The 23736-nt window shown below is 44.1% G+C and overlaps 1 protein-coding gene across 3 annotated transcripts in view; it reads left to right on the forward strand.

Moving 5' to 3' along the window:
* Window positions 1–23736, forward strand: part of Clybl (citrate lyase beta like) — a 213966-nt gene that overhangs the window by 124500 nt on the left and 65730 nt on the right. For all 3 annotated transcript variants that reach the window (XM_029541642.1, XM_021203610.2, XM_029541643.1), the window contains exon 2: window positions 2364–2550. In XM_029541642.1, coding sequence (XP_029397502.1) covers window positions 2364–2550 — 187 coding nt within the window. The remainder of the gene's footprint in view (window positions 1–2363; window positions 2551–23736) is intronic.

Consider the following 23736-nt stretch of genomic DNA (forward strand, 5'->3'; position numbering starts at 1 on the left):
AAAACAAAAAAAAAACCAACAAGAGGAGGAGAGGACTGATTCCCAAGTTTTCTTTTGCCTCTATCTGTGTATGCACAGGCCTACCCACACTCACACATAAGGATCACACACATATACACCACACGTACACACACACACAGATAATATAAATAAGCAAAGGACTTATAGTTAAGATATCAATCGAAACTCTTCATTTAACATTAAATAACTTTGTAAAAATTTTTCAGTTTTGTTAAAGTAAAATTGACAAGACTTTATATTGTAAGTGTTTTGATGTTCTAATATATATCATGAAATTACTCTTCCATTAACTGGCACATTGTTACCTTTCATTGTTAATGCATATTTGATCAGAATAATTATAATCTACTCTCTTAATAAATTGGAAGTACATGATATATTGCTAGCATAATCTCCAGGATTTATCCATCTTTTGGCCACAAGTTTGAACCCTACCAACAACTTCCCACTTTGCTTCCCTTTCTTTACTTTTCTCCCCGACAATCCTGTTGAAAACCACACTGCTACCGTAGTTCTAAGAGGTGGACCTTGTGTGAAGGGGTTCGGGTTGAGCCAAGGTCAAAGTCTGGTGTCTTCTTGGGTGCTCTCACTTAACCTGGAACACTATTTACTTAGACTGCCAGGCCAGCAAGCCCCCAGTGTCTGCCCCACCAATGCTGTCATTACAAGAATCTACCAGTTCAGTCTTGTCGGTTTAAACATTTTGGGACGCTGAAATCTAATTTGTTATTGTGTTTTCATTTTTTGATCTAGGTCTCGTTATGTGCCCCAGGCTAGACTCAAACTCAAGATCTCCCAGCCTTGGCTACCCACTTCTGCTGCTTCCTCTTCTCCCCCCACCCCCTGCCCCAACCCCCGACCTTCCACTCTCCTTCTTCAATCTCTAGGCCAGGCTGGCCTCCTATGCAGCCACAGATGATCTTGAAATGATCCCCCTTGCCTCACCTCCTAGGTAGTGGGATTGTCCTTGATGAATTGTTGGGAATAGGCCTAGGGCTTTGTTCATACTATATAAGCACTCAAACCACTGAGCTACACCTGTAACCCCTGCTTCAGCCTCTTGAAAACTGGGGTTATAGGCATAAGCCACTGTACTGAGCCCTGAAATTCTGGAATCTACTGAAGACTTCTTATGGAACACTTGGACAACAGATGTAGTTACTTTGTGTCACTTTGAGTTTACCATATCTGTTTCTTAGTTAAGTCTTAGCTGTGTATATATTTGGAATGATCTGCACATTTCCTGATGGTCACAGGGTAGACAAAGAGGCTGAGGCTGTTGCTACTACAGCAAGTGCAGTCCCAGCACTGGGATGGAAGTGTGAGGCAGGAAGCACTTGAGTTCCAGGTTCATCAGTGCTCTAGAACAAATCCCTGTCAAGAAAAAACAAAGAAGAGCAACAAAATGGAAACCAAAACCCAACTACACCACCTCCACCACCACCACCACCACTCCCCAAAACAAGATGGTAGTTTTAACATCCTCACATACTGAAGTCTCCATCAGGCGGTTTCATAGGTGGCTCTAACTGACTTGCTTTTGTTCTTAAACAGGGCCATATAGTTTTCCTACTTCTTTGTATGACTTTTTTTTTTTATTATATGTAAGTACACTGTAGCTGTCTTCAGACACTCCAGAAGAGGGAGTCAGATCTTGTTAAGGATGGTTGTGAGCCACCATGTGGTTGCTGGGATTTGAACTCTGCACCTTTGGAAGAGCAGTCGGGTGCTCTTACCCACTGAGCCATCTCACCAGCCCCTTTGTATGACTTCTTATTTTTGATATTGAAAACTGAGTATTTGAATCAATATGTAAATCAGATTGCCCAGGGTTTGCCCTTCGTTTGCGATCGGCCCGGGTACCATAGTAATGAGCCAAGGGTATGTATGTAACAAGAACATCTCAAAAAGCCAAAAGTAGGTGGTTGTAGTGGCTTGAGCCTTTAATCTCAGTACTTTGGAGGCAGAGGTAGGCAGATCTCTGTGAGTTCAAAGCCAGTCTGGCCTGTACTGTAAGTTCCAGTACAACCTGGACTACATCTTGGGACCCTGTCTTACAACCAAAAAGCCAAAACAGGATGAGAGAGACTGCCCAGATCCTAAGTGCAGAGGACTGGGTTTAGTACTGACATCAACCCTGGTGACTCACAACCACCTGTAGCTTTAACTTCAAGGAACCCCAAAGACCACATGTGTACCTTTCCCACCACCAAATACCCATAATTAATTTTTTAACATATTTTTAAAAGCCAAAAGGAATGAATGGCTAAGAGCAGAGTTTGTTCACAAATTTATAAATACAGAATTCCATTTTGGACTAACCCTAGTCACTTCTCTGGCAGGAAGGCATCCCTCATGGCCAATGTCTGCAAGCCTGGATACAGCTCCTTGTCCAATCACAAGTATGTCCCTCGGAGAGCAGTGCTCTATGTGCCTGGGAATGATGAAAAGAAAATAAGGAAGATCCCGTCCTTGAAAGTAGATTGTGCTGTGCTGGACTGCGAGGATGGTGTTGCAGAAAACAAAAAGGTATGGCGTGTTTTCCAGATGGAGTGAACCTGGGCTGGCTTCCATTGCACTCGAGCGAGCCTTGTTCATCACTGTTTGGGAGGTGTCTGTTGTCCTCAGCCTTCTGTCTGTCCATCGTCCTCAGTCTTTACTTATAGCATTTTTTTTGACTTCAGCCAAAAACATTGGTTTTAACTCTTGCTGTTATGCGTCTTCTCTGAAAGAAGGGACGAATCCCTTCAAAATGTATCTTAAAACCATGATATTCAATAGCTGTGATTGGTGTGTGTATAAATAGGTAATCAAATGTGCTCTGTGGTATTGGTTAGCTTAAGTAAACTGTTGCCCTAGCCCTCAGCCCCCCCCCCCCATGATCATAGGGGGTAGGGGGTGAGAAGTTGCCGAGTCAACGACACAGATCCTGGGAGCCAGGTAAGAAGCAGACTCATTTAAAGAAAAAATGATGGATGCCTCTATACCCTCCGCCCCCCGCCCCCACCCTACTGTTTGTCTCCCCCGTCCCTGGCCCGGCACCACAGCCAATTGGCTGCCCGGGTTGTGCAGTCTGTCTCTGGGTATCAGGCAGATACCTCTGGGGTTAGTGAATGCAGAAAGCCCCTGCTGCACATGCGTGGGCCATGGCGTGGGGAACACAACAAAGGAACTGCCCCCACCTCCTCCTCTCATTCTGTTTTCTTGAGACAATGTTTCTCTGTGTACCCCAGCTGTCAGATGTGGAGATTCTGTAGATGAGTCATTATTTCCCTTCCTTACTTAAAGAGATGTGTACAGAACCCAGAGCGGCTTGTGACTTCTGACCCTTATGGCCTGACTAGTTTGTGAACAGGTAGATGGGGTGTTCCTGATCCTTCCTCATTAAAACAAAATTGTTTTTAATTAAAAAAAAAAATTGTGCCGGGCATGGTGGCGCACGCCTTTAAAAACCAGAACTTGGGAGGCAGAGGCAGGTGGATTTCTGAGTTCGAGGCCAGCCTGGTCTACAAAGTGAGTTCCAGGACAGCCAGGACTACAAAGAGAAACCCTGTCTCGAAAAAAACAAAAAAACAAAACAAAAAAATTTGTAAGACAGGATCTAACTGTGTATCCAAGCCGATCTCAGCCTTTCAAAACTCCCAACTCTGTGTTCCCTTCAGCCATTTCTCTGGGAGACGGAGTCACACCACCAGACTGGGCACAGCAGCTTATCTGGGGGTGAACAGTAGGCACTTTGGTTTCATATTGTTTTGACTAATTTTATTTTTATTTTTTATGTGTTTTGTCTGCATGTACATTGTGCACCCTGTGCGTGCAGTGCTCACAGAGACCAGAAGAGGGCATCTGATCCTCTAGAACTGGAATTACAGGTGGTTATACCCATCTTATGAATGCTGGGAAACGAACCTAAACCCCCTGGAAGAGAAGCCCCTCCCCTGGAAGAGAAGCCCCTAAGTGCCGGGCTATCTCTCCAGCCTCCTGTTTTGTTTAACTTTATTTATTTATTTTGTTTTTCCACAATGGGGTTTCTCTGTGTAGCTCTGGCTGTCCCAGAACTTACTCTGTAGACCAGGCTGGCCTCAAACCCAGAGATCCACCTGCCTCTGCCTCCCACGTGCTGGGATTAAAGGTGTTTGCCAGCACCGCCCCGTTTATTTTCAAGCTTTTAAGTAATGAACAGACATTTGTTTGATAATGAGGTGAAATATGTAAATCTGTATAATAATAGTTTACGTATGCATGCAAATGCCTTGGTTGAAGACATGCTTTTCCCAACCTTTGTTTACCCATCAGATCCCTAGGCCATCTGGATTCCTGCTCTCTGGGTAGCTTCTTACTCCTGTGATCTGAAGGAGTCTGTCTGAGCCATACAGTTTTCCAGATTAATTACTTTCCTTGGAGAGTCTAGCAAACAAATATTTGCCTTAATTAAAAAAAAAAAAGAGTTAATCTTCCATATCTTCATAACGATAAAATCCAGATTTCCCAAGGATTTGGAAAAAGATTAGAATAAGCGACTTTGGTATATAATTAATACAATTAAGCTCTTTCTCCTAGACATTAAACACAAATAGACTTTTCTTTTAAAGACTATAATGCGATTCCAGTATACCCCTCCCTAAACTCATGTAGTGCACTCTAAGATTAGATACCAGGTTGTAATTCCAGTCCTGTGTCACCTCAGGCAAGTCACCTTACTTCTTTGCCTCAGTTTCTTATCTATACCGTGGGGATGACAATATCTTCTTTTGTCAGCGATGGGGATTATTACTGGAGAAAATTTGATAAGGGGCCTGTGAGTAGCTTGATTTCCTACAGGAAATGGGTCAGATAAAGCCTGTAGCAATTGAGATTAAAGGGTGTTTACGTCTGTGCTGTGCCGCAGTAAGTCCATGGAGGGCTGGAGAAAGTTCTAACCTTGTTTCTTAAGCCTTGAGCTGTCCTCCGAGACCCACCTGAGGATCTTCTGTCCCCCTCACGACAATATTCCTCCTTCCTGTTGTATCTCTGCTTGTTCGTGGGTCTGTATACTCGGCCATTCTCTAGCCACATAGCAGTCAAGCTACTAGTTGGAAGCCTGAGATGAGCTACAACTACCATCTTCAATCATATTTTCATTCAGTGTGTGTGTGTGCTGTTTTGATTGGGAGAGTAGAGGACTTAGAAACAGGATCTCAGTCTGTAGCCCTGGCTGTCCTGGAACTTGTTACGTAGCTCTGGCTGGCCTGAAACTCACAGAGAGCCACCTGCCTCTGCCTCTGCCTCTGCCTCCGGAGTACTGGGATTAAAGGTGTGTGCCACTATGCCCAGTTGCATGCATATGCTTATATCTGTGCACATATGTGTAGGTGACAGAGGTCAACCTTGAATGTCTTTGTTCCGGTACTCTCTGCCTTACTTTTTGATACAGTTTATTGGCTAGTAGATTCGGTAAGGCTGTCTGCCCAGTGAGTCGAAGGGATCTACCTGTCTGCCTCCTCAGATTACAGACCTGCCACCACACTTGGCTTTTAACAAGGGCCCTGGGGTTTGAAGCCAGGTCCTCCTGCTGGTGGGTGACTGAGACACCACACAGGTGTGTAGGGAATCTTGGAGTTGGCTCGAGACAACCCAAGAGCACATTCTCAATACAAATGAGATTGGTTTACCCCAGAGGGATAGAAGTCAGGAGATAAGAGACAAAGAGAGTAGGTAGAGGAAGAGGGAGAAGTGGGGAGGGAACAAGGGAGAGGGGGAAGTAGTATTTGTTCTGGGAGGGGGAACAAAGGACTGCTTTAGGATAGAGAGGAGATAGCTGGGAAAATGGTGGTTTACCAAGGAAAAGGAGAAAGCCCTGAGTTGGGATGAGGTGTTTCATTTTAATTGTTAGGATGTGTTCCATTTTAATTGGATATAGTTAGGATGTGTTTCATTTTAATTTAATAGTTAGAACGTGTTTCATTTTAATTTATATTTATGTGCATTGGGTAACAGATCCTCTACAGACCAGGGGTTGCAGACAGTTGTGAGCTGCCATGTGGGTCCTGGGAATTGAACTCGTGTATTCTGGAAGAGCTACCAGTGCTCATAGCCACCGCGCCATTTCTCCAGCCCCTTACTTGGGTACGTTAATTAGGTGAGCTAAAGGAGGCTTTTGATTGCGTGACTTCATACTTGAAGGCTGGATCTTGGAAGTCAGCCTCAGGAGTAGGAAGCAGACCTTGGGGGCTCAGTTCCTGAATGGAATCTAGCTGTTTTTAGCAAGGCAGAGGCAATGGGGGAGAGGACAAAGCCTGCCAGAGCCGGGTTTGCCATGCACGTTCAAGCTGGCTAGCGTCCCTTCACCGTGCCTTTATTAGGATACTCAATTTTCTCATTACAGCTGAATTTTGCATTAATTGCTAAACATACTTTTCTACGGGCTGAGTTAAAGTCAACTGGAGTTCCCTTTAAACATCCACAGAATATCCTGGTAAAGCCAGCACAATAATTTTTAAAAGTGGATTTGGATATTATTAGTTTGGTTGTTAAAATTTCTTGCTAGATAATTGTGGTTAGAGGGGTCAGCTTGACAGCTTCTAGGACAGCTTGGAAATGAGCCTCTGGACATGCCTGTGGAGGGCCACATTGACTGAGCTAGGAAGACTCACCCACTGAGGGCGTAACCGACTGGGATGCTGGACCTTATAAAAGGGAGAAAGGGAGTTGCTCACTACTATACCATCTTTTGCCCTTTGTGACCGCTGTCTCATGACCAACCATTTTAAGGTCTTGATGCCTTGAGTTCCCCACTATGGTGGAGAGAGCACCTTCAACTTCTATAATTGCTTGTCAAGCTATTTCGTCACAGGCTCAGGAAAGAAAACCATAGAGAGGATTTAATTCCCTCTCGTGTGCTGTGTTTCATAGCTGTCGTCTCAAAGCTCTTTTGGATTTTGGTTTTGTCATCTGACACTCACATCATCTAAACATTTGACAAGCGTGCCATATGAAAATCTAACAAGTTTGCTATGTAACTGTTAAGGGGTTGGCGCCAAGTGCCGCACACGACACCATTGAGAACTTCTGTTAGAGTTTAACGATATTTAAATGGTGCTGACAGAACACCAGACACTGTCAATTACATGACAGTTCAGAATCACTACAATTATGTTCCTTTTGCAAACAGGGAAACCGAGGCATTTTGAGGTCACGCTCGTGATTTATCCTGAGGGTATGATTATTTCTTCGTGAAGCTATTAGGTTTTGATCAGACCCCTCTTCAGAATAAAGATACATTCCTGATTGACCCAGTTAAACATCCACCCTTACTGTGCACTTCCCCATCACCCAAAAACTGAACTCGGGTGCATAGACTTGGATCTTGCTTTCATGTTTGTTTATGTAGTAGTGCTGGAATCAAATCATCAGCTTCATGCATGTAGGGCAAGAGTCTGGCCAACGGTTTTGTTTTTCCTTCCTTCCTTCCTTCTTTCCTTCCTTCCTTCCTTCCTTCCTTCCTTCTTGAAGTTATCTCTCTTTGTTTTTCTGAGACAAGTTTTCTCTGTGTAGCCCTGGCTGTCCTAGAACTCACTATGTAATCTGGGCTGGCCTTGAACTCACAGAGATCTGCCTGCCTCTGCCTGCCAAGTTCTGAGATGAAAGAGCATGTGCCACCAGACCTGGCTTTGAAGTTATTTCTTAACCATTTTTCATATTTAAATATTATTCTTCTTGGTGAAAAAAATAGTTTATTACAGGAGTTCATGTAGCCTAGGCTAGTCTGGACTTCTAATGCACCCGGAAGTGACTTTGAACCCCTGATCCCAGCGATCACAGGTGTGTGCTTCCATCTGCAGCCGAGGTCCTGTTTTTAGTGAGTTTATCACTAAAACGAAGTCTATGTTCAAGTTTGATTTCTGATACCTTTTTACAGTTTTGCCAAGCTGAAGTATGATGCAACTCATCTTCCTCAGAATTATTAAAATATAGGCATATCATTGTATATCTCATTTTATTTGCATTTTCCTGATAATTGACTGACTATATTGCACTTTCCCAGTTCTCCATGGAGTGTGCTTATCATGCAAACAGTAGTTTTCACAGAAAGGCTTGTGGGTGTGTAATACCTTCCCCTAAGCCTGCCTTGCTAATCCAGAGATGTTTAAGTAGCTCCTTCATGTCAGGAACAGTCCTACCAGGTCAAGCTCACTCACCTTCTCAGTATGGGTGACAGAAACCCTCTCCACATTGCCTCCTCTTCAGCTTTCAGTGCATTCGGAAGCACAGGAATGTCTGAGCCCTGCCTGGCACAACACAAGTGTACCACTGGGCAGAACTCTGGGGACTGACTCATCATGACACTGGGTCAAAGACATGGAAGACTGAAGTCATGATGCCAGGCCTGCTGTTTCACTAAGTAGTGATTTTTCTAAAGATTATTTAAATTATTTAGTATCTACATTTCATTATTTAAATGTAAGAACATTTTCAAGCAGGCACTGTGACAGATAAGAATGCTGTGGTTTCATGATGCCCATCTTGGAGGAGTCACGGGCTAGCAGTGATATAGTAAAAGATGCAAAAATTCAGGAATATAGGAACATGGTATTTTCATTTGATTCTAAGTGGGTTTCTTTGTTTTGTTTTGTTTTGTTTTAAAAGAACACTTCAGATTTATTATGTATGTGTATGAGTGCTTGCTTGCTTGTGTCATGTGCTGAGAGGTTGGAAGAGGGTGTCAGATCCTCTGGAGTTAGGCATGGTTGTGAGCGTCCGTGTGGGTCTGCTTTCGGTTGGTTGGCTGACTCTGGATTTCACTTGCCTAATTCTCTGTGGGATGTACTTATCGTGGGGACAATAGGAGTTTCCACAGAGAAGCTTATAAGTTTACAATGCCTGAATAATGACAATGCCTGAATAATGTCTGGGAAGTGACCCTTGGTTCTCCTGAGAGTTGCAAGTGCCCCTAACTGCTGAACCATTGCGCCAGCTCATTTTTGAGATTTTGAGTCTTCTGTATCCTTGGTTGACCTTGGATTTGAGATTTTGAAAGTCTTCTGTATCCTTGGTTGACCTTGGATTTGAGATTTTGAGTCTTCTGTATCCTTGGTTGACCTTGACTTTTACTGTGTAGCTTAGGGTGACTTCTTCCCAGTGCTTGATTAAAGGTGGGGCACCACCATGCTTGGTTTTGTGGTTGCTTCATGCTAGGCAAGCTCTTGGTTCTTCGGCAATTTTTAGAAAAAGAAGAAAAGGCCAAGGACATTTAAGAAAATGGAACTGTGTAGAGGAGACATTTGTGCAAGTCCTCTGTGAGGCTACTTCTAGAGACTTCCTCATATTGGACTGAGAGAAGTATCTTGGGAAAACCAAGGCTGTATAAAGTGCCTCTCCAGGCCACCTGCTCTAACTGGCAGAGAACCCATGGCTTATTACAGTTGGTCTCCACCTTGAAAAGCAGCTGTGGTGATACAGTCAAATATTAAATAGTTGTGCCTTCTAATCAACTGTTAGAACTTCAGCAATCCTGGAGAAATACGTCACAAGGATTTTTGTTGTGTCTCTGTCTTGGACTGTCCACCACACCTGGCACACGGCATTTTAAACCATTTAATTCATGGGCTGCAGAGAGGTTCAACGGATGGCTCAGTGGTTAAGAACACTTGTTGCTTTTGCAGAGAACTTAGCATTTTCTCAGTTCCCAGCATTCACAGGGTGGTTCACAGTTACCTATAACTCCAATTTCTGGGAACCATCCCCCCTAGGTTCCTGGCACACATCAATTCACACAGGTTTACATATACACTCAGAAATGAATAAAAAAATTTTTAAAAAAATTAATTCTTGAGTTCCTCTATAATGCTTTTCATTGCCAGACAGATGGAAGACCCTTCTCTACCCTAAACATGTATTCAGTCTTATGGTTCCATCCTCTCTTGTGCATACACACTTGCACATACACATACTCTTACACTGACATATACACTCACACTTGCACACACACATACCACAACTCACCCCTTCACATTCATATGCAATACACACACACACTTCCTCTTTCTCACACACACACACCCTTTTCTCTCTGTCTCTCTGTCTCTGTCTCTGTCTCTCTCTCTCTCACACACACACACACACACAAACAAACATTTCCCCCTTCCCCCTGTCTCACACACACACAGTCTGCATATACAGATCTATTTGTCTAGATTTTAGATTCTCGAGCATTATCAGTTTTGCTGGAATAAATGTGAGTGGCTAGGTGTTCTCCCCACAGGGAGAAAGCAGGAGGAGATGCAGTGAGTGATTAAATGCTCGCAGGGGCACAGGGAGCCCACTCCTCTTCAATAGGGGTGTGGATTAGGGTGGGAAGGTCCACTCCCAGGTGCCTTGCATTTATTAAAAGACCTCAGAGCTTGGGATATTTCTTCAATAGAAATTGGGGCATCTGGGAGTCTTTTCAGAACAGTATGGAAAGCTGAACTGCGCTTTGGAACTCGGCAAGGTCTTTTGATCCTTAAAAGTTCTGAAATAATAATAATAATAATAAAAACCTATGCAGGTTTTTATGCAAGCAGCAAAGTGTTCCCAGTCATTTAATAATCCTTCCCTACCTTAAATAACCTTGCCCCTGAGGAATAATTGTGCAAAAGCAAAACCAAACAACCCTCTTCCCCTCTCCTCATTGTTTTGTTCCTCAGACCCGGTGTCATCTTCATGGAAAGCTGCCATACTCGGAGGTCTCTATTTAATGAGCTCCACAAAGCCTCTTCATGAAGAGATGAGGCCTTTAAATTGTCAGGTATTTCTTCTCCTACAATTCCTAGGCATCCAATTAAGACTGACGATGACCCACAATACAAAGTTTCTGACTTCAGAAAGCCCAGGCTTGGCCAGTGAAAGATATCTTTGAGTTTCAGCTTAATAGTAAGGTTAAAGAGGAGCTGGGGATATGACTCAGTCTGCAAGGTAATTTGTGGAGCCAGGCTGATTCGAGTTCTACCCCAGCTTTCACATTAAAAAGGGAGAGGAAGAGGTGGAGGAAGAAGAAGAGGAGGGAGAGGAGAAGGAGCAGGAGGAACAGGATGAGAAGATGCAAAAGCAACGTATAAGTCCCTGTACTGAGGAGGCAGAGGCATGAGTTTGCCTGGGGCTGCTGGCCAGCCCCGTTAGCCAATGAGATCTAGATTAGTGGTTTTCAGACTTCCAATGCTGAGACCCTTTAATACAGCTCCTTATGTTGTGGTGAACCCCAAACATAAGCTTATTTTTGTTGCTACTTCATAACTGCAATTTTGCTACTGTTATGAATTGTAATGCAAATATCTGTATTTTCCAGTGGTTTTAGGTGACCCCTGTAAAAGGGTTGTTTGACTCCCCTCTCCAAGGGGTTGCAGCCAACAAGTTGAGAACCACTGCTTTTGAGTAAGACTCAAAACCTAAGGTGGAAAGAGACTAAGAAAGATACCCAGTGTCATCCTATGATCTTCATATGCATGTACACATACATACTTGCTTGGTACACTTTCACATAATACTCACCACCCACACTATATTAATTAAAACCTTTTCTTTAAAAAAAATTTTTTTTTTTTTAGTCCTGAGACAAGGACAACATGATTTTCGAAAAATATGCCCAAGATATTCGTTTATTTTAAATTTCATTTAATTAATTTATTTTTTACATATGGGTCTTTTGCCTGCATGTTTGTCTGTACATCTCTGTGTTCCTGGTACCCATGTAAGCCAGAAGAGGGTGTTGAGCCCTTTAGATCTGGCATTACAGGTGGTTGTGAGCTGCCATGTTGGGAGGCAAACCTGGAGCTCTGCATGCTCTTAGCTGATGAAGCATCTTTCCAGCCCCATGGTTTGATTCTTACTCTACACTATCCATAATAGGGCGAGGAAGATGGTTTCTTTGTTAAAAGAAAAGTCAAGAATTATCACAAAGGAAGCCTGCCCAAGCTGAAGGAAGTTTTGCCCCATTGTCTTTGGAGTTCTCGACTTCTCTTGGCGTTCTGGAGCTGACCATGGTGCTGACCGTTGTCTGAAGGCGATTCCAGAGCTGGTGTGTGCTTCTGTTTGCTAACAGTTTCTAAATGCTGTGCATAAATTAGGTCACCTTGTTCTGCTCTCAGCTCTCATCATTCTCAGTGATAGATAGGCAAAGGAGAATTCAGAGAGGTTAGCAAACTTGCTCAAGGTAACACAGTTTATGAGTCCCCTGTCAGTCCCCACCCCAAAACATTTGATCAAAGCTGTTCTCAACAGAACCATACTGAGCTTTGGAATTTTCACTTATATGACATGTCCTAATATGGTAAACCAGTGTTTGCCATCTCAAATAGCTAGGATGGTCACTGTGTACTGAGCAGAATGAATACCAGTTGGTTAGGGATGAAGGTATAGCTCCATTGGTAAACTGCTTGTTTAATATATGTGAAGCTCTGCATTTGATTCTCAGCATTTCATAAAGCCAGGCATAAAGCCAGGAAGGGATAGCACATGCTTGTCATTCCATCACTTAAGAGTTCAGTGTCATCCTTGGAGACATTACCCTGAAGATTGAGCTGGAGACCAGATGTGATAGATGAGACCCTGTCTCCCAAAAAAAAAAAAGAAAGAAAGAAAAGAAAACAGAACAGTTGCCCAAGGGTCATTCAGTGTCTACTTCCCTGCCTGACTCTTGTAAAGAGAATTAATTCTATTGTGTTCCCACAATTTACCAGAGAGTCTCAGACATTACCCAGCAGATATCTGATGAATCAGTAAATTCTATGTGATCAATATATTGTCCTTATTGTTCATATATGGGCTATTTCAGCATTAACAGAAGCACTGTTCGGTGTATACTGTACATTTTAATGCCCAGTTAACAGTGTACATGTGTTCAGAATGAATATTTTTGCTTATTTTTGAGACAGAGTCTTATTGTGTGACACTAGAATTCACTTTGTAGATCAGTCTGTAGATCCTTCTGCCTCTGTCTCTGAATGCTGGGAATAAAAGCGCACCCCACCATGCCTGATATATCTTCATCTCTTACAAATGCATCTGTAAAGACCAAATGAAAGAGAACTAAATAGTGATTTGGACTGTCCAAAGCCCTGAACGTGTGTAAGATTGGATTTTTGTTCTATTTTTAGGCTTAGGATCTTGTACATATTTGAGATTTGAGGTGATGTCTTTTGCCCACATTAGAATAACTGGGTGCACAAGCATTCTGTGGTAAAGAGCATTCAGTAGCAGTGAGACCATATTCCAATACAATCTCCAGCTACAGAGCTATTTATTGCCTTGTTGTTTGTATTACATCATATTACCACGTGAAAGATTCCCACATGTCTGCCATCTTAACTCACTTCCCGAGGGTGTGCGTGTTTTTTGAGGCAATAGTGCACAGCTGAGCTCCTGGAGGCCCGAGCCTGTTTTGACAGCTCTCTCAGTCCATGTGTCACCAGGCTCCATCACTGCCAATAATGTCTCACATGGCTTTGTGGACATGTGTAGCACGCCTGTGCGACTTGCAAACACCCATATATTAGTCCAATAATAATTGGGTTTCTGTACAACTGGAACCCAGTACTATCAAGCTGCCAGCATTTCCTTTTGGCCACCAGTACCAGGCAGGAAAATTATAGTCTAACTGTCTTCCTGTTTATTGATAAACAAAGTGGCCAGCCCAGCACCGAGCCTGATTAGCAGTTTGCACCCTGTCTGAAAGGGTAAACAGAGCCCTACTGTTTTCTGTGTTTGACAGCAATTTGCATCTTTAAAGAGGTTGGATGGCCCTGAGATTCACGTTCAACTTCCCAGTGCTAGGTCCTCTTTGATGTGTTCCGAATCAACTTCCTTATTTTATCCTCCTTCCTCTTGAACCAGTTTGGTCTTTGCCTGCATTTCCCCTTCCCATCTGTCTTGTCTTGGGCTTCTCCTTTTTCACCGGTCTGAGAGGGGAGAGGAGGGATGGGCAGAATCTGAAGGAAGTACATCTGTCTAGCTGTGCCTAGATTTGTGTTCCCTTCAGAGGCCATTTCCTGCCCTCTTCTGACTAACAGACAGAAGAGAACGTGTTAATCCCTGCCTTTGGCCCTCAGATCTTACCCCTTCCTTCATCTTCATCCACACACCAAAGAAATGCCTCCTCCCATGGTGCAAAAAGTAAAACGTGGTATTAGCCTTCTGCCTGAGTTTGGTACAGCATTTATTCTGAAATGTATTCTAAACTAATTAGGTTCTTAAACTAAATGGTAACAGACCAAATAGCTGACTCTCTCCATAATTATTTTCCAATGAAAGAAATGAAGATCATTTTAAGTTGAATTTGCATAATGTAGAAGGTCGCATAAATATGGGTAAACACACATTAATCTGTTTAAACAAACTTTCCCCATAATCCTTACCGCATGTAAACAACATTTGTTCTGCCTTAGAGATATTGCATGATTGGACTCCTGAGACCCAGTTACCCCACTGAACAGCTTCCTTTTATAACTTCAAAAGAAATGTTATATATTTATTGGAGGCTGTAGGGTGTTAAGTGTAGTTAGACATAAATTGTACCTCAGCTATTCCCCTAATGCCAATGGGGATTAAATTAGATTTTATAGCGGTTGTAGAAGTCTATTTGGTAGTTAACACGTGGGATTTTTAAATCCTGGAAAACATAATCCTATTATAAAACAGGCAGCTGAATTAACATTACCCAAAACGAAACTCTTCATGGATTAACAGGGTTGTTTTTTTTTAATAATAACAAAGAAAATTATCAATTCTATGGGGGATATTACATGCTTTTCTCAACAGTAAGAACAATGAATTGGAGACAGGGAGGGGAGATAAATGGCAGAACATACCCTTACAGACTCCAGTGTTCCTGGAGGAGGGAAATGGGGGAAAGTGAACTGTGTCACCTGGGACTGGACTGCTGTTGGGACTGGGCCATGCACACTGATGTCTGCAACCCACTGACAGAGGCAGAGTTATCATCGGCAGGTATTTCTTACCACTAATTTCCCGAGATGATCAATGTGAACAAAGCAGTCACTAGGAATCAATGTTGCTAACAGAAACAAACTGTAATAGGAACAGAGAGTCTGTTCTGTGAAGTCATTGACGAGACACCGGAATCAGAATTTTAGAAAGGGGAAGGCCCACAATGTAATGATAAACTTTGATTCCAAGTTTTCTTCTTTTAACACTGATTGATTTTGGGGACATGGCATGGTGTGCTCATATAGGTCAAAGGTAGTTGGTTCTTTCCTCCTACCTTGTGGAGGGTTCAACTCAGGTTGTCATGCTTCACAGCAAGGACAGTTCCCATGTTACCAACCCCAGGTTTTCCTTTAAATACTACTGCAAGAAAGTAGAACTCCCCACCCAAATATGTGTGCATAAATAGGTGATTTCGCATAGAAATGCACACACTACATACATAATGGAGATACCCAGTGGTGTATGGGTGGTTTTTTATCTTCAGAGAGGACCTGTCTTAAGTCCTTAAGTGATTGGCTTTCATATGCTGGTGAGAGTTATTATTAGAAGTTACAGAACTTGCCAGTTTTCATTTGCGCGGATATCATCTTGGCAGATAATCACACAGGCATCAATCACTGGCATTATCATTGTGCTAGTTAATTGTATGGGCATCAATCACGTGCGTATCTGGAACAAGCCCTCACATGGGCATCAGCTTCACCACGGAGGAAGGTAATTGCATTGGAAGCAGGAGAGGCTGTGTCTTAGTGGTAGATAATCACACAGGATCAATCACACAGGTAGTGAGGTAGATAATCCTTTGCATAGTCCGAGGTGGCTAATTAGCAATCACATCAATACCCTGATATTCTGGTGCAGCTACATGTATGTTTGCTTAAGTGGGAGAAGTAGCCAAGGCATGCTACCCCTGGCAAAACCTTCCTCAGCGGAGTACCGGAAACACTCAGCTGAGTCTGTGGTTTTAAGGCATTGGCTCCTGGGACACTCCTGGAAAGAACATACATGGATAGAGAAATTTAAGCTCTGTCTTACCGTTCTGTTGTTGTGAAGAGACACCCTGACCACAGCAACTTTTATAAAGGAAACATTTAATTGGGGCTGGCTTACAGTTCAGAGATTTAGTTCGTTACTGTCATGGTGAGAAGCATGGTGACATGCATGAAGGAAGACATGGTACTGTAGAGGGACTGAGAATTCTACATCAGGATCAGCAGGCAGCAAGAAGAGAAGGGTGACAGGAACCTGGCTTGAGCATTTAAAACCTCAAAGCTCACCCCCAATGAAATGCTTCCTCCAACAAGGCCACACCTCCAGCAAGGCCACACCCACATCAAGGCCACGCCTCCAATAGTGCCCGTGGGATATGGGGGCTGTTTTCATTTAAGTCACTACAATCTCTTTGCTGTTACCTCTGCTGCTACTGCTCTTCCTCCAGCTCCTCCTCCTCCTTGGAGACAAGCTCTTGTATATTCAACCTATCTCAATTTATTTTCAAACTCACTAGGTAGCAAGTAGTTTTGATTTTTTTTATCTTCCTGCAGATCTGCCTGCCTTTGGCTCCTTGGCGCTGGGATTAAAGGCATGTGCCGCTATTCCCAATCCTGAGATTGAACTAATATGCAAACCTCGGTGGTCTGGAACTCTCTTTGTAGTCCAGGCTGGCTTTGAACTCACAGAGATCTATCAAAGGCTGGGATTACAGGAATGTGACTTCATGTCCAGTTTTGTGTGATGTCTGGGCATCAAGCCTCTAAATGTTATTCAAGCACTTTATCAGTGGGGCTACATTAGCCTTCAGTATCCATTTTCCCTGCTTCAGATCACAGCCTGTGTTTTCTGGACAGCCTCAGTCCTAAGTCTGGAACCCAGGATAACCAATTATTGGACTCAGTTCCATTAGCCACAGCTCCAGCCCATGACATATGACGTTATCCAGGGCAATCAGAACAGAGCTTAAATTTCTGTGGGTTGTCCCCTGTGAGATGAGTCCTTGTGACCCATTAGTCCCTTGGTCCTGACTGCAGGGGTTGGTGCTAGGCCTTGGGAATGTTCACCTGAGCCAATAAAGTTGCTTTAGGCTTAATGAGTCATGGTTGTCTTTTTGCCACCTAGTTCAGAAACAGCCCAAGTGGGCAAGTCATTGGAATTTTTCCTGAGAAATTTGGTTCAAGAGATAGGGTCCCTGGTCCAATGAGCTTGCTGAGTGGGTAAAAGGTTGCTGGCAACATACCTGACATTCCTCAGCACCTACATGGTAGAAGGAAAGACTGATTCCATCAGGATGTTCTCTGACCTTCACACAAATGCATGCCTATGTCCACATACATGCATTCACACACAACAATAAAATATAATTTGCTTTTGGAAAAGAAACATTGGGCCCAGTGAGAGAAGCTGCTTTGTGGGAAGAAGAGCTGTCGTGAGCCAAGCCCGCGGTGAGGCTTCAGGAACAATCATCCCGACTCTCACGTGAAGCTGGGAATTAAACCTGGAGCTGGTCAATAGCCCAGCTCACCCCCTTGGTAGACGCTGACCTTTCAGAGTCTCTGCTCACACTGTGAGGTTCATTTATTAAAACCTTGAAATGTAGGGTTAGTGCTTTCTCTTTTCCTTCCTTTGGGAGAGGAAGGGAGAGAGAGTCTCCTTGAAGTAGCTTTTTCTGCCATCCTGAATAGGATGCTTCTTAAAAAGGTGAAGCAGACACAGCAAAGGCTGAGAGGCTTTTTCTGGGGCACAGTGTCCATCTTCCCACAGATCTGATGTAACCAAGAAGTTCCTGCCTTCTCTGCTCTCTTATAACTGTGCAGGTTGCATTCATGAAGGCCCTACCATCCTGTTCCAGTAACCTCCCAAGACCCCACATCTTGATGCTCTTACAGTGGGACTGAGAGCTCATCATAAGAAAGTATATGTGGTTTAGAGTCATCTGATATCCTGGTTTTAATTTAATAATCCCAGACTCATTAGTGTTAAAGTTATTTGAGCTACTTCAAAATTTAAGGATCTTGAAGGTTCTCCCTCCTGTTTGAAATGAGCTTCTTGGGTTGTGGGAGATAGCTCAGCAGCTAAGAATGCCTGTTGAACAATCATGAGGGTTTAAGTTCCAAGCATCCATGTTAAAAAAAAAACAAAAACAAAAACTGACTGTGGTTGCACACATGCCTATATCACAGCATTGGGGTGGGATGGGGCAGAGATGGGAAGGTGTATAATGTTTGTTGCCTGCCAGCCTAGGTCTAGGCTCAGTGAGAGACCCTGCGTCAAATGAATGGGATGGAGTGATAGAAGACACCATCCTCTTTAGGCCTTCATGTGTATAGGCATGTACACCTACACACAGGACACTTGTGCATACACTGCTGGCTAGCTTTATGTCAACTTGGCATAAGCTGTAGTCATTTGAGAGATGGGGACCTCAATTAAGGAAACTCGTCCAAAAGATCAGGCTGTAGGCAAGTCTGTAGGGCCTTTTATTAATTAGTGAATGATGTGGAGGGCCCTGCCCATTGTGGGTGGTGCCATGCCTGGGATGGTGGTTCTGGGTTCATTAAAGCTGAGCAAGTGAGGAGGAACAAGCCAAGGGTAACTCTAGCCACTCCGTGGTTCTGTATCAACTCCTACGGTGGTGATACTGCCCTACTTGAGTTTCTGTCCTAGCCTCCATTAGTGATAGAGTACAAAGTAGAATGTAAGCCAAATAAACCCTTTCCTCCCCAAGTTGTTTTTAGTCATTGAGTTTCATTACAACAACCCAAGTTTCGAATCCTAACCAGGAGAACCGTACATACATCACACTCAGCCCCCCCCCCCCATAAAAAATAAACTGAAGTTTACTTCTTCTGGGAGGTCCCAGTTCCAGTGAAAGTTCAGGAAAATAATCAGGTAGTAAGTGGGGGGGGGGCGGGGGGTGAGCAAGCTCTTGAATCAACCACAAATTGACCATTCTTTAAACAAGTGTCTTTACTATGAGCTACATACGTGCGTCATCTGCTGTAGGTAGCTCTTTTTTCTTTTTTTCTTTTTCTTTTTTTTTTTATTTTTCAAGACAGGATTTCTCTGTATAGCCCTGGCTGTCCTGGAACTCCAGACCAGGCTGGCCTCGAACTCAGAAATCCGCCTGCCTCTGCCTCCCGAGTGCTGGGATTAAAGGCGTGCACCACCATGCCCGGCAGGTAGCTCTTTTTAAACTGAGTATGTGTAGATATGACTGAATAAGTGATTAGTCTCCAACACCAAGTACTGAGGGTGGGACTTGTCATTCTTTCTCTGCTTCAGGATTTACCTGTGACCTTCTCTCTGCCCAGCGTCTCTGGATCTGGCGGGATCATCCCTCCCAGAGGACCTATGACTTCACACACCATCATTTCTCCACATCTAGTGTGTCCTTTGTATGTCTTTCTCCTCTATGGCAACACATGATCGTGCCTGTCTTTTGCTGGAGTCCCTGGGACAGGGCTCGGTGTTCTAATACCCAGTGTTTCCAGCACACACCACCTGCTCTCAATGGACATAGGAATTGCCATGTCAAGACAGCTATGATTGTGGTCGAGTTTCAAGTCTGTCTGCCTTCTCTGCAGGCAACCATCAAGCAACTGGTACCTCTGAGGGAACTCATCACAGGTCAAAAGCTAAGTCTGCCTAGGCCAGTCCAAAACAGATCAGCCCTTCTTGGCAACAGTCACTGTCTATCATCAATGTGATGACTAGTTGAGGATTCCTGGTGTGGTTGTCCTCCTTCAAAGAAAACCGTGGCAAATTAGTTTTTCTTCCATGCTAACAGTGACAAGGAAGTGTGTTGCCTCAGGCACACTAAGCCCAGTCTGCCTTTGAACAAAAGCATCTCTGTGGGTAGCAAAGTGGGTAGAGAATGGGTAAGTTTCTGTTTCTGTTGTGAAGTTGCTGAGCCTCCAGGCCACCTTTCTCCTGTGTGTTTGTCATGTAAATGTCCTTAAGTAAGACAGCTTGAGTTGTATCTTCAATCTGTGCCCCTGAATGTATCCAGCAGAAGTGTAGGGGAAGCAGATGGGCCTCTGAAGCAGGTAACATCAGATTTGATTCTTCTTCTTCGGATGAACTTTCCTAATATGTAACAAAGTAATGGTCTGGACAATGGAGTGCGCCCCTTTAATCCCAGCACTCAGGAGGCAAAGGCAACCAGATCTCTGAGTTTAAGGCCAACCTGGTCTACAGAGTGAGTTTCAAGTGTGACACCCATAGAAATTTTCTCTCCAAAAACCAAAATAAATGCACAACTTAGGAAAGAAGTTTTCTTTTGTCGGACATACCAAGGTCTGGTCTATAGTGGCAGGAAGTCAAGGTAGCAGGGCCTGGTCGTGTGGTATCGGCAACCAGAGAGCAAGGGTGCATGTGGCTGACCCTCTTTCTTCACTTCGTACATACAGTTCAGGGTCTCAGCCTATGGAATGGTGACATCACAGTGGGCCGGTCTTCCCACCTCCGTGAACACAACCTTGATAATCACCACAGGAATGCCCAGAGGCTCAGCTCTGAGGGAATTTTAGATTCTGCCACCTTGGCAGTTAGTACTAATCACCACTGTTTACCCCAAAGATGTTTTTTGTTTCTTCTATGTTTCTACCTGTTGGTCTTGAGGGTTGGTTCTTGGGTTGACTTGATCAGCAGTAAAACAAACTAGCTTTCAGGTCATGCGTGTATGAATTGTCAAATGATTTGCCATCTAGCTTGCATGTCACAGGGACATTCACAGAAACAGTTTTAGTAGAGTTCCATGGTAGCATTAGCTGTAGAAAGAACCATATGAAATTAAAGGAACCCAAGAGGCTGGTCAGTTTACATCTGAAGGTTGGCGTTGAGGCCAAGAAACGGCAGAGATACAGAACACAGCACAGTGCAGATGACCCCAGGATGCTTCAGAGGCAAAGCTGAGAGACAGCTCTGTCAGCAGAGGTCTTGTATGTAAAGTTTCAACTTTATGTGTTGTTGGGGGAAAAAAATATTTGACAGGATCAACTTAGAGAAGGCAGGCTTTATTTTGTCTCTTGTGAGTACAGTCCCTCGTGGCAGCAGGAGCTTGAGGTGGGGGCGTCTGCAGTCAGGAGACAGAGAGTAATTAATAAATGCTGATACTCTGACGGAGTTCTCTTTTCTTCCAGTCTGGGATCCGATGTTCATGGAATGGCACCACCCACACGTAGTAGAGTGAGTTCTCATCCCAACTGCATCTAGGAAATCCCTCACAGACATGCCCAGAGACTTGTCTCCTAGGTGCTTCTGGATCCTGTCAAACTGACAGTTAATATTTACCGTCATGGTAGAGGTCATGGACCTCTGTCCTCCGTGCATGGCCTTGCAGTAGCTGTCTTGAAACAAGGCAGCTGTGACTATGCACAAGTGGCAGCCATAAGACTAATGGCTCATCATCCTAGAGGCATCGTTTGTTGCCCCTGGGATGCTGGGTCTGAGCTCAGCGGCCAGCAAGTTTGGAATGCTCCCCTAAGCAACCCCTCACCCATGGTCTTAGCAGTAACTCCCAGTTCAGCTTCCTGGATCACTCAACCAAGCTGGACTTGGGAGCAATCCTTTGTTCTGTTCTTGGAACCCTACCTGGGGTAAACAGACATTTGGTCATGCCTCCCTAGGAAAAGTTAATATAACAGTAGGAAAAAACTATCTGAGAGGGAGCAAAGTATGATGGGAAGCAAGTGAATGCCCTATCAACAAGACAGGGGCTCACACCCCACAGTCACACAGCAGGAATCACCCACAGGAAGAGGCTGGGCCTTGTGACTCTCAAGGGCTTCCAAGGCCTTTGCAGACTGGGATTTGACATTGAACTGCACGACAGGTTGCTGACTGGCTTCTGAGTCCTTCTTCGCTCCCCTGCTGTGTCTGGGTTTCCCCCAACCCCTCACCTCCTCCCCCTCACCTTGCCTTTTATCTGTTTTTGTCACCTCTCCTTAGAGCTTTGGGGAACTGAAAGTCCCATAGGCTTTCTCTTTGGCCAGCTACCATACCCAAGGTCTCTATACTGTCTTCATTCTTTACCTAAGGTGTCCAGAAAGGACTTGCTAAGATGTCAGCATAGTGCTTGACAAGTTGTGTTAAGGCATTAACTTGGAGGAAAGTTGCCATTATTAACGCTGTATGCTTTAAAGAAGTGCTGTAAGATGTGTGAAACATAACAGTTAACGTTTTAGTGGTGTTTGTGTTTGTGTACATGTATGTGTGTGGTCCTGGAGATTGAACCTAGAGCCTCACATGCTTGGCAAGCAGTTTGCTGCCCAGTTATATCCTCCTAGATTCTTTTGACTTTGAGTCTGGGTCTCACTACACTATCCAGGCTGGCCTTGAACTCACTCTGTATCCCAGATGGGCCTTGGATGCTTGGTGCTGTGCATTGTGAGGAGGCTAGACTTTTTTTTTTTTTTTTAAGATTTATTTACTATATGTAAGTACACTGTAGCTGTCTTCAGACACTCCAGAAGAGGTCGTCAATTTTGTTACGTTATGAGCCACCATGTGGTTGCTAGGATTTGAACTCCGGACCTTTGGAAGAGCAGTCGGGTGCTCTTACCCACTGAGCCATCTCACCAGCCCCGAGGCTAGACATTTTGAATGCAGAGATGTATGGGACAAGAACTGTGGGACTTGCATCCCCTTCCCATTCTCTCTTCTGGTTCCTGGCAATAAGGTCAGCAATCTTACTTCACCAACCCTTCATCATTAGCAGCTCCACTAATGTAGGCCCAAAACATCAGTGCCCACCAGTCACTGCAGTTTCCACAACCATGAGGCTTCCCTCTTAGAAAAGCTGATTATAGGTACTGTTTTGCTGATGTAATAGAGAGCTCACTATCACACTTTGGTTATTTCCATCTTTGGTTACTGTGAAGAATATTGTTGTAGATATAAAGTATCTGAGTCACTGCCTTATTTGTGTGTGTGTGTGTGTGTTCCTGTGTGCACATGTGTGCACATGTGTGCCAGAACTTGCCATCTAGCATCTTCCTCGTCACTGCCAACCATACTTTTTGAGATCAGTTCTCTTACCAAACCGAGAGCTCATGGATCCAGGTAGACTTTCTGGCTACCAAATCCCAGGCATCCTCCAGTCTCTGCCACCACCACTGACTTTTTTACACAGCAGCCGGGGATCCAAGTTTAGGTCCTTGTACTTATGCAGGAAGCATATTACCAATGTGGCCATCTCCCCAGTCACTGTATTTAACTCCTTTCTGGAATTGCCGGCAATTCTGTGTATTACCTCACAGAACTGCTCTGCTGTTAATATTGCTTTGAAAAAGCGTTTTTAACTACAGAGGAAAGAACAAGTTCATTTTGAAGAGAGTTGGGAAGTCTAAGTGGCCAGAGCCTGTGGAGCTCCCGAAGTTATGAGTTAAAAACAATGAGCAGGGAGGTAAACACCCTTGCTGAGAAAGAGAGAGGGCCAGACAGGAAGCTGGTCTCTGAGCACAGCAACAGGCCGGTGTTGATCCTGCCCCCTCAGATGCTGGGTGGGGAGATGGAGGAACCAGTGAGGGGGGGAGGAGCCTGCCAGCACTCCAGGGTCACACCTAGGTGTATTTGCACCCATTAACTGATTTAATCATCAAAACAACCCAGCAGGCGCCCTTATTTTTCCTAGACAAATCTTGTCAGATACTTAAAGTTTGTAATTTTCATTGCTTTTAACAGCAGTAAAGAATATTTTTTAGCGAGGCTTGGTGGCACACGCCTTTAATCCCAACACTTGGGAGGCAGAGGCAGAGGCAG

The sequence above is a fragment of the Mus pahari genome, chromosome 8, assembly GCF_900095145.1.
Source record: "Mus pahari chromosome 8, PAHARI_EIJ_v1.1, whole genome shotgun sequence".
Lineage (NCBI taxonomy): Eukaryota > Metazoa > Chordata > Mammalia > Rodentia > Muridae > Mus > Mus pahari.